General features: G+C 44.9%; 1 protein-coding gene across 10 annotated transcripts in view; it reads right to left on the bottom strand.

Moving 5' to 3' along the window:
• The window catches only part of CCDC88A (coiled-coil domain containing 88A), a 349,307-nt gene that overhangs the window by 211,261 nt on the left and 122,865 nt on the right, over positions 1–15,181 (bottom strand). For 9 of the 10 annotated variants that reach the window (XM_050951995.1, XM_050952002.1, XM_050952003.1 and 6 more), the window contains one exon: positions 4,572–4,655. The exons of the other annotated variant lie outside the window; for it this stretch is intronic. In XM_050951995.1, coding sequence (XP_050807952.1) covers positions 4,572–4,655 — 84 coding nt within the window. The remainder of the gene's footprint in view (positions 1–4,571; positions 4,656–15,181) is intronic. 10 annotated transcript variants of the gene reach the window in all.

The following is a 15,181-nucleotide window of genomic DNA, read 5'->3' as shown; positions in this document are numbered from 1 at the left end:
AGCTGAACCACATTTAGAGGCACTGCATGTGAAACCTGGCATGTGGTATCACTGCTGTGCTCATTGCCATGTGCTCCAGGAGTTGGAGGAAGACTCTGGCTGATATTTGCAGGCTGCTTTGAACAGCGTCTAAAAGTGTAGCTAATGAAAGAAATCTGTGCTGAGAAAAAAGAGTGCTATGGCCTGCAACGAGTCAAAGTCAGTCCCTATGAATTCAGACATTGCACCAGAGTGAGAGCTGAGTCCTGGATTTTGATCTGTAGGGCTCACCTCTGTAAATAAGTGCTTTGGTGACTCAGTGTGACTCCTGGAGAAATTGGGCTCTGAGGAGGCAATCATCAGGGTAAAGTTAAATCTTTATCTCTTCAGAGAGTGAGTGGCTATCACCCAGAGAACCTTGGTCAATACACTCAAGGCCAACAATAGCCCGAAGGGGAGCACTCTGTGGTCTTGTTCCAGGATAAATCTGAGAAATCATCTGTGAGCTGGTAGGATGGAGATGTGAAAGTATGTGCCCTGAAGGTCGACGACAGAAAACCAGTCTCCCTGTTCCAATAAAGTGACCATTTTGAATTTTTGAGCCTGGACAAACTTGTTGAGAGCTCTGAGGTCTGGTATGGGTCTCTAAACTCCCTTCCTCTTCAGTATTAGGAAATAAAGAGAGTACAATCCTCTTCCTTGTAGATGTTGAGGTACTAGTTCTATGGCTCCTAACTGGAGGAGATTATTGACCTGTCATTCTAAACTCATGTGAAGGGTCCCTGAAGAGAGACAGGGAAGGGTGTTGTGGAGGGGGAAGGGAGGTAAAATGGATGGAGTACTCAGACCAAACTATCTCAGGGACTGATCAGTCCAATGTTGTGTGTTTCCAGGCACTGTGGAATACTGCCACGCGGTGGTCAAATGGGTGTGAAGCATTGGTCGGCTGTATGGTGAGAGTGGTCCAACGGCGCCTCGACTCACCTGTCAAAACTGGTGTTTGGACATAGAGGGCTGGGACAACGAAGATTGCAAGACAGATGGTTCCTGTTTGGGGAATTTTGCTTTATTCCTTGGCAGTTCATATTGTCATTGAGGTTGATATTGGGACGTATATGGTCTATGCTGAGATTGGGATTGACTCAATAAAGTCATTCAACTTTGAATAGTTAATATAATCATATTTCACCATGAGGGCCTGATAGTTGGTGATACGAAACTGGAATATAGCCAAGGAGTACATCTTCCTACAAAAAAGGTCCAGACGCTTTCAATCCCAGTTTTGCGGAGTAGCCCTCGACTCATGTAGTCAGCTGCATGATTTGACGGCATCTATCACAATGGAGTTGGGGGGTAGGTGGGAGAAAAGGAATTACGATTCCTTCGTAGGGACATAGTACTTTATGTCCACTCGTAGGTTGCACATACTGTCACTGGGATATGCCACATAGTTCTTGCTGGGTCTAAGGTAGTATCATTAATCAGGAGGGCAATTTTGGAGGAGGACGAGGAGTGGGGGATGTCAAAGAGCTGATGGTGGGTGTCCTTGACTTCCTTCAATGGTATCTTGAGGGTGTCCACTGACCTCTTTGCCAGAGGCTGGAGGAGATGAAAGTCATCTGCCAGATACGGTGATGAAGGCCTAATGGTCTGGAAAGGAGGAAGACCTCAGGGTCACCTCTTCTTCGGCATCACCCTCCTGTTTCTCCATGATGTCTTGTGGAGGTTCCAAAGCACTGGAAGCCGTGGCTGAAGGGTATGCCTTGAGGGTTCTCGGGTGAAGCTTGGCGCTTGAGAGACATGTTGGCAGTATGCTTCCCGTCAGTCCCAATAAGACCATGGGGGTGATGGTGGCATACAGCGTGGTGGTAGTGCCCATGGGTGGCTGTACCATGATGTCAGTGGTGGGGACACCTGCGGGTATGGACATTGCTGGTACTGAGCACCATATGGAGCCTGAGAAGAGTACTGGGATGTTCTTTCCTCCAACTCGCTGTCTGAACTTTCGTTAGAGAGTGGAGGAGTGAGGCCTGGCAGCGGTGACGATTCCCATGCCAAGTGGAGGCTCAGTGCGAAGGTCGCAGTACCAAGAAGTGGAAATCCCGGTACATCAGATATACGGAGGTTGCTGGACTGGCAGAATTCCATTGGTACTGATTGCCCCAGCGTCAGGTGTCAGATGCTCTGGGGTGGGTGAGGCATCGATAATAGTACCAATGATTATTTAACGTATTGAGGGTGCCTTTTTAGTTGAGTGCTTACTCCTGTCTCTCAGTGCCGATGACTCAGAGCCTGTGCCCATCAGGTCCGTGTGCATGTCAACAGTACTGACTGCTGTTGGTCTCCGAGAGCCAGGAGTGCTGGACTGAGATGGTCTTGGTGCCGAAGATACCGAGTGAGATGGAGATAGTCTATGGAGATCTCAGGGTGCACTCTGGGGACTTCCCACTCTCCTCTAAGATGACTTCTGAGAGGGGTCAGCAGTCTGTTTCTTCGATCCATAGCCCTTAGATGGCTGTGGAGAAGATTCATGTCTATCCAGGGACTTGCAGCGCAAGTTCTGCATGGGTCTGAGAGCCACCTCCATTAAAATAATCTTCTGCCTGAGCAGTCTGTCCTTAGGGGAATGTGGTCAGAGTTGCTGGCAGAGACTACACTTTTTCTGGATGTGGCCCTCCCCAAGGCAACAAATGCACTTAAGAGTGCTTGTCTGCAATCGGAATTGCCTCCTTGCAAGTGAGGCGCTTCTTGAAACCTGGTGAACTGGGTATACCCACTGGAGGCGTGGGGGTGGGGTAGGGGGTGAGGATCCCTTCGAAGGGGAAAAAAGGCAGGAAAATGAAATTTTGGGGAGAGTTCTGTTTTGTTTTGTTTTTATTTTGGGGGGGATAAAATCAGAGGGTAAAGAACAATAAACTATAGTATACTAACAAAATAACTACAAAGAAGTGTCAAGTATCAGAGGGGTAGCCGTGTTCATCTGATCTGTAAAAGCATTTTTTTTTGCAAAGAGTCCTGTGGCACCTTTTAGACTAACAGACGTTTTGGAGCATGAGCTTTCATGGGTGAATACCCACTTTGTTGAATGCAATATAAATGCTTATATAAAAGTGAATAAAGCAAAATCAGTCTCTAGCAAGAGGCAGTTAAGAAGTAACTGAGGAGGCTTAACCAGCGTGTGCTGGCTAGCCTCATGGCTCAGCACGAGGAGAGACAGACAGCACATGTGTGGGCCTAATGGACACTACTATTGAAGTTCTATGATCAGCAGTGCAGGGACGCAAACACACCTACCATGGAGTACCCATAGGGACACTACTTGAATTAAAAATTGGGTTTGTTTAGTTTGGGAAAAGAAGTCTTGGGGGTACATGATAACAGTCTTCTACTACATAAAAGGTTGTCATAAAGAGGAGGGTGATAAATTATTCTCCATATCCACTGAGGACAGCACAAAAAGTAATCTCCTTTGCTGCAATTTAAGCCTATTAAAGGTTAGACATCAGGAAAAGCTTCCTAACTGTAAGGATAGTTAAACACTGGAACAAATTACTTATGGTATCTCAGCCATTGGAGGTTTTTAAGAACAGCAGGAATGGCCAAATGTACCAACCCTCTGAGCAACATATCACAATCTTCAGAAGTTCGAGAGCTGGGGCTAAGCCCCAAGACACCCCCCCACACACACACACACACTTCATTCTGCCAGAGGCAATGCATAGGGGGAGGCATGTGCTATCACATGCCCCTCCTCCCAGATTTTTGCCAGGGTTTTCTGGCTAGGTCACATGGTGCTGCCGGCCCCATCCCTGCACAGCAGCTGCTGGATCCGGCAAGTTGGGAGCTGTGGCCGTGGGGAGAGGCAGCAGCAAACAGCTGGGAGCTGCAGGAAGAGCTGCTGCCTTTCCCCGCAAAGCTAAAGCAGCAGCTTCTCTCTGCAGCTCCCAGGTGTTTGCTGCTGCCTCTCCACACAAAGCTAACACCCAGGAGCTGCAGGGAGAGGCCACTGACGATAAGAGGTGGGGCATAATTCAAGCTGTTGGGGGTGCCAAACCTTTAAATTATGCCCCCTCACTCTCATCAGGCACTAGTCATCTCTGGCAGAAGCCCCAAGCTCCCTCCTCCCCCCAGTCTGGTAGACAGAGAACGGGGAAGACATGGGGGGCTCTGTGAGCTGTACTTTAGCTGTAAAAGAGTTTGCTGCAGTTTGGCCACACCTGGGTTAGACAAATACCTCTCAGGAATGGTCTAGATAATACTTACTCCTGCCTCAGTGCAGGGAACTGGAGTATATGATCTGTCAAGATCCCATCAAGATCTACACTACTATGATTCTGTGATGGAAAAAACTATTCAGTATGAAAAAAAATGTTTTGATTAAAGTACCACCTTTAATAAGAAATGTGATTTGCTCTCATTTGTATAAAATGAAGCCTTCTCAACTAACGTTCTCTAATGCAATCCATTAACGTGCATGTCAAATTGATTGCTCTTGTTTTTGTCTAAATAAAATTATTCTTCTTTCCTTAATATTCCAGAACAGCAAAAATGAAAATCACTTGGACATTAGGTAGCACAAAAGTAACAAATACCTCTTGAATGTGGGCAGCAACAGCTGCTCTTGTATCAAAATCTAAACCTTGGATTCTTTCAATGAATTCTTCTTTTTTCTGACACTAAAAGAAATACATTAACCACAATTATTTATCATACCTCCTTAGTATATTCTGAAAGCTGATGATAAAATAATTATCAGTTGTCCAATCCCCTAACTGGCTAGTCAGATTGAATGTAATTATAGCAAAACACTGTAGTTTGTATTTGATTTTTAATATGAGTGAACTGAGACAATATTCATTTTGAAAAAAGCTGTTGAAGGGGGCTTCTTAAAATTTGTGTATTTCTTGCTCAGATTCTATGATGATGTTTACTTCATAAATATTTCCTAAATACCATTTTTTAGTATTCAAACAGACAATCATATACTGAGCAAATTTCTCTGAACTGCTTTTTACACTATTCAATTGAAACCAGCTGTACAGTATACTCTACTTTTCTACCTAACTTTCAACCAATCAAAAATAGCGTATTTAGAAAAGTATAGCATATTTAAAAAAAACAAAAAAAAACCACACAACTTTCATGGATAAACTGGTCACTAATTTAATGAGCTATCATAGGTCTGATCTTTAATCAAATAACACTGTTGCAAGCTAATCATGTTATTAGCCCTGATCCTGCAAAAAGACGTAGATACCATTTTAGCTTTACATAGACAAGTAGTCCCATTGAAGTTAAGTTATTTTCAGATCAGGAGGCATGGATTATGTGATGTTTTCTAATAATTTTACTTTCACTAGGTCAGCGTAGATTTAATTTAATCTGATTGGGGGGGGATCAGCAAAGTCAAAAAAAGATTTATATGCACATGAATAGTGTAACTAACCATATACATATAGATCAGCAGGTGCACAAGTCATTGCTGGATCGGGGCCACAGTGAATAAATGTTACTCAACTGAGCCCTCTCAGACTAAATTCAATCTACACTAGCCTTTTTGTATAACAAACATAAAATTTAGGGCTGTCGATTAATCGCAGTTAACTCATGCAATTAATATAAAAAATTAATCACAATTAATCGCACATTTAATCGCATTGTTAAACAATAGAATCCCAACTGAAATGTATTAAATATTTTCGATGTTTTTCTACATTTTCAAATATATTGACTTCAACTACAACACAGAATACAAAGTGTACAGTGCTCACGTAATATTCTTTTTATCACAAATATTTGCATCATAAAAACGATAAACAAAAGATATAGTATGTTAGGATATAGATATTCAGGCCTGTCTGTAAAGGCCTACACTTTAGGAATTTAGGTATATGTTTATCATTTCACTAGTTATAGAGGTATAAAAGAAAGGATCAAAATCACTGTCTGCCTGTGTAAGGGCCTTCTCTCACTGTGACAGTCTGAGGTCCTGTTCCTACGCTAAGGCCTTTGGCTAAGCAGTGGGAGCAGCCATAAGCTGGAAAGCATACGAAAGCTTGCGGCAAGTTCACCCCAATAAACACTGAATTGTTTGCACCTTCGGACTTTGGGTATTGTTGCTCTCTGTTCACGCGAGAAGGACCAGGGAAGTGGGAGGGTGAAAGAATAAGCCCTCTAACATCTTGGTGCTGTGACTCAGATACATCACATCAAATAGGTGAGTGGCAACCTGTAAGTCCCCCTCCCTAACAGTCCACGCAGCTGCTTGGAGGGGGTATGGTGTAAACTCGTGATGGTAGTTGCGGGTTCTGGCAAGCTGGGATAACTGATTTTTTGAACAAATGGATAAGGAAGAATCAGGGCCCATACCAGGTGCAGGGGTCCACCTGGGATAAGACTGAGAAGGAGATGGGGGAGGTTTTGGGAGACCCCAAGGGAAAGGAGTGTAGGAAAAAGGGAATGGTATTACAAGGTTTGTGCACTGGGATGGCATACTGGGTAAAAAGGGAAGCCAATCTCCTCCAACACATTAAGGATTTGTAGGAGACTGTGGATCAGCAACAGATTTTAACTGAAAAATCCACGTTAGCAGTAGAGGTAGTGGATTTGAAGGCATGGGATGCTGTACAGACAGAGGAGTCTAGTGAGGCAATCCGGCAAGAGAGGGATGAACGCTGGGGAGAGTAAGAGACTTAGAGGAGGAATTGTATCAATGTAAACATGAGGGCAATGATCTTGGGGACCCCAAACCATCCACCCCACTAATGGAACTGAAGGAGACACCTCCACTACCCTACCTTGAAAATACACTGTACCCACCACTGCCAGTTGACATTGTAAGCCGGCGATCCACAGTTACAGCCCCTGCGAGAGAGGCTACCCTAGAGGAACTGCAGGAGGCAGGTATAATGGCCCCAGTTGCGGGGTGGGGGAACCATGCCCCACAAGCAGTAGAACAGGCAGAAATCCGCCCCTTGTACCTGAAGGACCAGGAGGCAGTATGGGGCCATTTGGGAAAGGTACCTCGAGATGACTGGGATCAGTTTGTGCTGTGGCTAGTGGAGGTGGGCAGGGAGATGGGAGGGTCTAACTCGCGAGGACCAGGTGATCATATGGCGTAGTCTTTTGGGATGGGGCACCTTGGGAATCAATGAGGCAGGACTGGCACACTCATTTCTAATCCCCGGACAGGTGGCAAAACAATTGTTTGGGGTGTACTCTCATACTGCAGGGATGAATAAGATGAAGTGAATCCCTGGAGAAACAGGACAGGATACACTTAATTGCATACAGGCATAGGCACGGTGCTGGGTGCATTCCTTGGAGGGTCCATGGGTGATACCCCAGACAGGGGCACCAGGACCTGGTGGGAGTGTGGATTTGCTGGAGAAATGGTTGGAGCTGAGCAATCCACAGTTTGTGGGGCATTTAAGGTTCCAGCACCCTGAACTTGCTCCCAATCAGCTATTACAGTTTCAGGGACATGCAGATGTGTGGAGGGAGATGCATCGTGGGGAGAGCCAGTCCATGTTATTACTGCAGAGGATCAGTACAAGGTGGAAAGGGGTGGGTCAGCCCAGAGGGGAGGATGTAGAGGGAAAAGCTGTGGCTTTGGGAGGGTAGTCAGGGACAAGTGGGCAGCTATAGAGCAACAGAACCAGAGACTGCAAGCTAAACTGATTACCCAGGATCTTACCAGATCAGAGGAAAAGTGACCCCGGAGGACAGGGGACTGGGATTCCCTGAAATGTCAGGCACACAATTTTGCTTAGAGACAGGAATGTGTTTGGTGCCAGGACACCTGGCCCCTCTGCGAACCAGTGGGAGGGACAGAAGTGGGTGCTGTGACTTAAGGGCACCCTGGGAGGCGTCCTATCCATGTTTTCGGTTTAGGATGGGACACATCTGGTCGCCCCATGCTCCAGGGGGCAATCAAAGAGAGTCCCATGAGGGATTTTTTAATAAGACACTGGGCAGCCATCAGCTTAACCACATGGGGGCAAGGGAGGGCCTCAGAAGGAACTGAGACAATTGTAGGGGCAACAGGAGAGGAGAGACAGTGAACCCTGAGGCGGGGACAGATCAAAGAAATCTGGGGGGAGGGGAGATTCTGTGGGGTTGTAATTATATATTTAATCTGTTGGGGGCAGGAGATTTACACAAACTAGGATTTGTACTGGGCTTAACCAATTGGGTGTGTTTAGTGGAGCAGATGAAGGACTGACAGGGCTATACCATTCCTATGGGGATAGCCTCTTTAAAGCGGCACATGCCCTCACACCACCCGTGATGGGGTGGGGAACACATTCCTGTGTGGGTTAAGGATAACCTGGATTGTGGTAGGGGCAGCATGGAGGTACTGCTAGCGGGAGGGGACCCTCCCATACAGAAACAATATTCTATTCCTCGAGAGACATTGGCAGAGGTGGGGGCAACTATTGGGGAATTGGAACAGAGGGGATTGATTAGAGCGGTTGCATCCCCTTTTAATATTGCTGTGTGGCCAGTGACAAAGCCAAACGGTACCTGGTGCCCCACTGTGAATTACAGGGCACTAAATGCTCTGGTCAACTCACCAGCCTCAGTAGTGGCAACGTATCCTGAAATGCCAACCCGTATTGGACTCCAATTCTGAATTTTCACTGCTTTGGACATAGCTAATGTGTTTTGGTCTCTGCCACTAGCTAGCTCGTGTCAGTATAAAACTGCATTCACATAGAAGGGCAGACAATTCTGCTGAACAGTCCAAGCCCAGGGATATCAGGATTCCCCTGCAATTTTTCACAGATACATGAGACAAGCTCTGGAGGAGGTGGATTCAGCAAGGTGCATACAATATGGAGATCTGTTAAAAACGTAAGAATGGCCATTCTGGGTCAGACCAAAGGTCCATCCAGCCCAGTATCCTGTCTACCGACAGTGACCAATGCCAGCTGTTCCACAGGGAGTGAACCTAACAGATAATGATCAAGTGATCTCTCTCCTGCCATCCATCTCCACCCTCTGACAAACAGGGGCTAAGGACACCATTCCTTACAAGTCATTAATGGACTTAACCTCCATGAATTTAGCTAGTACTCTTTTAAACCCTGATATAGTCCTAGCCTTCACAACCTCCTCAGGTATGGAGTTCCACAGGTTGACTGTGCGCTGTGTGAAGAACTTCCTTTATTTGTTTTAAACCTGCTGCCCATTAATTTCATTTGGTGACCCCTAGTTCTTGTATTATGGGAACAAGTAAATAACTTTTCCTTATTCACTTTTTCCACACCACTCATGATTTTATACACCTTTATCATATCCCCCCTTAGTCTCCTCTTTCCCAAGATGAAAATCCTAGCCTCTTTAATCTCTCCTTAGATGTGACCCTCTCCAAACCCCTAATCATTTTAGCTGCCCTTCTCTGAACCTTTTCTAATACCAGTATATCTTTTTTGTGGTGAGGAGACCACATCTGTACACAGTATTCAAGATGTGGGCATACCATGAATTTATATAAGGGCAATATTCTTATTCTCTATCCCTTTTTTAATGATTCCTAACATCCTGGTTGCTTTTTTGACTGCTGCTGCATACTGCATGGATGTCTTCAGAGAACTATCCACGATGACTCCAAGATCTCCTTCCTGATTAGTTGTAGCTAAATTCGCCCCCATCATATTGTATGTGTAGTTGGGGTTATTTTTTTCCAACGTACATTACTTTACATTTAATTTGCCATTTTGTTGCCCAACCACTTGGTTTTGTGAGATCTTTTTGCTAATGTCAGAGACAGAGGAGGAAAACAGGAAACTAACCGAGCAGGTCCTGCAAGCTTTGGCAAGAGCAGGTTGAAGGTCAATGGGAAAAAGGCTCAGATGGGACAGACAAGTGTGACCTACTTAGGAGTGGAAGTGTCCCAGATGGGAAAGGAAATTGATAAGAGACCGATGCAATTGATTCAGTCCCTGCCACTGCCTACGGATGTTAGAAGCTTGCAAAGTTTTCTTGGTCTAACTGGATTTTGCAGGAATTTTGTGGCCAATTATGCAGAAATATCTGACCTAACCAAAGCCTCTACTTGGGAGCGGTCAGAAAAGTGTACTGAGGAAGTGAGAGTACTAAACAAAAACTTGACCAGTGCTGGCCTCCCTGGATGGGGATAACTCTTATCTGTACCCTTTGGTATCTGATACTACCATTGGTTGTGCATTAATACAGGAATATGGAGCAAAGTACTGACCTGTGGCCTTTGCCTCTTGACGTTTGAGTGCAGTGGAACTGAAGTATGGATGAAAAGGTGTTGCTGTGCACCTACTAACGGATAGGGAAATTCAAATATCTCACAGTTATGGAGGAAGTAATAGTCCAATCTCATCATGACCCCCTGCGGCTGTTAAACATGCATACTATCTTACAGGGACAAGTGAGTGGGTAGCGTATTGCCAAATGGTTGCTGGCTCTACAAGGAAAACATAGTCTGGGTAGCCGGACTATATCTGACTGGCACTCCACACCAATGTGAAGCCAGCCCAGGCAAAACCCAACATCAGGTGTTTTGGGCAGCTAACCCCAATCAAGTAAAGGAGGGGACACTGGTATGGTTTTTGGATAGAAGTTGTAAGTATTGGGGGGATGAAAAACTGCAGGCTTAGCTGTTGTGGGAATCAGGAAATGTGATAGTCAGCACCATTGGTTTCTCACTAGAAGCAAGGTCAGCTCAGGAGGCAAAACTGGCAGCCTTGCTAATATCTTTAAATGAAGTGGATCCCAAATTTGAGCCAGAATGTTGGGTGGTGGTAGATTCAGGTTATGTATTTCGTGAGGTCACATTAATGCTGAGTTGGTGGGTGGATAATCATTTCAGGGCAACAGATGGTTCCACAATCAAGCATGCTAACTGGTGGAAGCGAGTGAAGGAGCTCAGTCACTGTTTTACATGGATCAATGTGGTAAAGGTACACAAAAAAACAGAACCCCTAAGCAAAGGGAATAATTTAGCCTATGCAGAAGCCAAGCGGGCTGCAACACAGGCACCCCCATGGACCTGGGAGCCATAAGAGAGTGTGCCTCTAGCAGTAATAACTAAAGTGGAGTGGATACAGATTGTGGAGGGTGAATTTGAGAGTTGCAAGAATGCGAACCAGGACTGGAAGGCATCATGAAAATTGAGGTCAGGCATGTGCCAAATGTGGAATTAATGGAAGGGATTTGGTGTCTCTTAACAGCTGAGGGACCAGTAATGCTGTGCCCTCAGGGAAGCCGGATGGCTTTCTTAAGCTGGGTGCATGGGAGTTTGACAGTGGGACACCCCGGGTTTGAGGAGGAACTGGGAACTTTAAAAAGATTGTGCTGGTGGCCAAGAATGGCAGTTGATTTTAAATCACATCTGGAATGTTGTTTGGACTGTGCAAGGCACAAACCACCTCACAAGGTGCTAAGAGGAAAATTAATGAGACAAGCCCCCAGGGGACCTTGGGAAAGAATACAAATTGACTACACAGGACCCCTACCACCAGATCACAGAAAAAACTGATTCATGTTGGTGGTAGTGGATGCTTTCAGCAGGTGTGTGGAAGCTTTCCCCACAAAGTATTAAACTGCCTATATAACTGCTGAAAAACTGGTAAATGAGGTATTCACTCGCTGTGGGATCTCAAAGGTGATTGACTCAGACCAAGGAGCTGCTTTCTGGTCAGATCTGTTAAGGGAGCTATCAGCTCCCACTGGAATCTTTTCCATACTGCTTATGACCCACAGGCTGCGGGGCAGGTGGAACGCATGAACCGTACCATTAAAAGTGAGCTAAGAAAGGGAGTGGAAATGGGAGGAAAAAACTGGTCACAGTCATTCCTCTTTGTCTTAATGAGAATAAGGGCCTGAGAATCGAAGTGCACAGGATTTTCTCCATATGAGGCTCTCATGGGAAGTACCTGGGGAAGTCAATACACACGGCTTAACTCAAGAATGGATTTTAACTCTAATCGACCATGTAAAACAGGTACAACAGGTGGTGGCCTGGTGAGACAAGCAATGAGCAGCAAGAGTCAAAGCATGGTATGACCTACCCAGGGATCGTGATCTACCCATGGTGGGAGATCTAGTGATGTACAAGATTTCAAGTCAACACCATCCATTCCCAGCTCCTAAATGGAAGGGCCCCTATCTTGTCCTTGACCAATTAGGGTCCAGTCTGCTATTACTGGGTACAGAGAATGGAGGAAAGGAGTGGGTTCACTGCACAAAAATAAAAAGGTACAAACAGGAGACTGGGAAAGGGGATGTGTAAATTTTGTTGTGTGTGTATTAAAGGGTAATTCAAAAAGGAGAAAAGGATGAAAATACCCAGGCCCTGGATGGAACAATTACTACTGCTAATCAGAATTGTCACATTTACAAATTCTGTTCAGATCCCACAATGTGAAGTGTCAAAAGGAGGCAACACATGCAGCCTGCGGTAATAAAGCTAATGAAGACTATGAGAATCTCACCACAGAAAGATGTACCACTAATACTCCAACAGGAATTTGACACTGTCAGTACATGGTTTATGGATTAGATGGGGGAATCCCAATCTGGTGGAGAATATTAAATTTATCAGGAAATATTGCATGGTACTCCCTGGGAGCTGCCATGATTAATGATAGTGGAAAACAGTGATTTCCCTACACTCCCCCTTGAATTTCCACACCACCACCACCCTCCAGTTTTGTGAACTAGTTACATGTCAAACCTGATGGTTGAACTCTGCGACTTTGTCTTCACCCACAACTATTTCACATTTGGGGACAATATATACCTTCAAGTCAGTGGCACTGCTATGGGCACTCACATGGCCCCACAGTATATGCCAACATTTTTATGGCTGACTTAAAACAACGCTTCCTTAGCTCTCATCTCCTAACACCCCTACTCTACTTGCTCTACACTGATGACATCATCATCATCTGGACCCATGGAAAAGAAGCCCTTGAGGAATTCCACCATTATTTCAACAATTTCCACACCACCATCAACATCAGCCTAGATCAATCTACACATTTCCTTGACACTACTGTGCTAATAAGCGATGGTCACAAACACCACCCTATACTGGAAACCTATTGACTGCTATACTTACCTATATGCCTCCAGCTTCCATCCAGGACACATCACACGATCCATTGTCTACAGCCAAGCTCTAAGATACAACTGCATTTGCTCCAATCCCTCAGACAGAGACAAACACCTACAAGATCTTTATCAAGCATTCTTAAAACTATAATACCCACCTGCTGAAGTGAAAAAACAGATTGACAGAGCCAGAAAAGTACCCAGAAGTCTCCTACTACAGGACAGGCCTAACACAGAAAATAACAGACCACCACTAGCCGTTACCTTCATCCCTCAACAAACCTCTCCAGCGCATCATCAAAGATCTACAACCTATCCTGAAAGACGACCTCTCACTCTCCCAGATTTTGGGAGACAGGCCTGTCCTCTCTTAAGACAGCCTCCCAACCTGAAGCAAATACTCACCAGCAGCCACACACCACAGAAAAAAAACACTGACCCAGGAACCTATCCTTGCAACAAAGCCCGATGCCAACTCTGTCCACATATCTATTCAAGTGACACCATAATAGGACTCAATCACATCAGCCACGCCATAAGGGGCTCGTTCACCTGCACATCTACCAATGTGATATATGCCTTCGTGTGCCAGGAATGTCCCTCTGCCATGTACATTGGCCAAACCGGACAGTCTCTATGCAAAAGAATAAATGGACACTAATCTGACATCAGGAATCATAACATTCAAAAACCAGTTGGAGAACACTTCAACCTCTCTGGCTATTCAGTAACAGATTTAAAGGTGGCAATCTTGCGACAGAATAGCTTCAAAAACAGACTCCAAGGAGAAACTGCTGAACTTGAATTAATATGCAAACTAGATACAATCAATTTGGGCTTAAATAGAGACTGGGAATGGCTGAGCCATTACACACATTGAATCTATTTCCCCATGTTAAGTATCCTCACATCTTCTTGTTAAACTGTCTTAAATGGGCTGTCTTGATTATCACTATAAAAGTTTTTTTTCTCCTGCTGACAATAGCACATCTTAATTAATTAGCCTCTTAAGAGTCGGTTGGGCAACTCCCACCTTTTCATGTTCTCTGTATGTATAAATATCTTCTTGCTGTATGTTCCATTCTATTCATCCGAAGAAGTGGGCTGTAGCCCACAAAAGCTTATGCTCAAATACATCTGTTAGTTTCTAAGGTGCCACAAATACTTCTGTTCTTTTTGTGAATACACACTAACATGGCTGTTACCCTGAAACATGCCAATTTAGTGACTGTTTGGAAATCTGAATTGAAATTGAAACATTAATACACACTTTAAAAGCATATACAGTGTATGATAAAATATGTGTATCTGAAAGTATAATAGATTTGAAAAGTATGAACATAGACTAGCTTCCTTAGACAGCTGTTGTTTTTTATGACAATGTCAGTGCATTCATTTCGGTGATGTTGGCCAACTTAATGATTTCAAATGATGATTTGTAAGTAACGTCTAAATGAGCTCTCCCTAACAGTTAGTGATGAGCTGGGGGCTGAGGGGAAAGGTTTCAGGACCAGATTGTATTTACATTCACACCTAATCTACCTAGGTATCCAGCAAACAGAGCTGTGTTTCCCAAGTGACAGATTTTGGCTGGGGTTGGGTTACAAATCATTTGAATGCGGGGGTGGGGGAATGAAATGTTGTTCTTATTGTATGAGTAAAGGGTAGCAGAACTGTACTTAGCCTGTGCTGATTGAGGGCATCAAGAGAGAGGCGGGAGACCTGTCCCTCTCCACTGTTTAAAGACAGAGCTGATTAGGCTCCATAGATAGTCTTCTGTTCCATTAAGTGACCACTGCAGCTAAAATCACTGATAATCAGGTCTAAGTGTTTAATCCTGCTGTGGGAGCAGCGTTCCTGTGGGTAGAGTGTTTTTGTGTAAAAGGTAGCCCAGACTGCACTCACAGCAAGGTTCCCTCACTAAAGCTCAGCTGAAAACACAGAGCTGGTGGAACCTCAAGAGACCAACTCACAGAGGTCACAGTGGCAGGTGGCAGCAGAAGGTGACTGCACAGGGCCATTGGCAACAGAGTGGTAGAGTGAACAATGGCATAAAGAACAGCCGCGGCCAGAGCTAACAGTGGGCAGCTGGAGGAATGAGCAAGGTGCC

This window comes from Gopherus flavomarginatus, chromosome 4 (genome assembly GCF_025201925.1).
Source record: "Gopherus flavomarginatus isolate rGopFla2 chromosome 4, rGopFla2.mat.asm, whole genome shotgun sequence".
Lineage (NCBI taxonomy): Eukaryota > Metazoa > Chordata > Testudines > Testudinidae > Gopherus > Gopherus flavomarginatus.
Note: the sequence above shows the minus strand (reverse complement) of the source record. Positions and strands in the feature narration are given on the sequence as shown.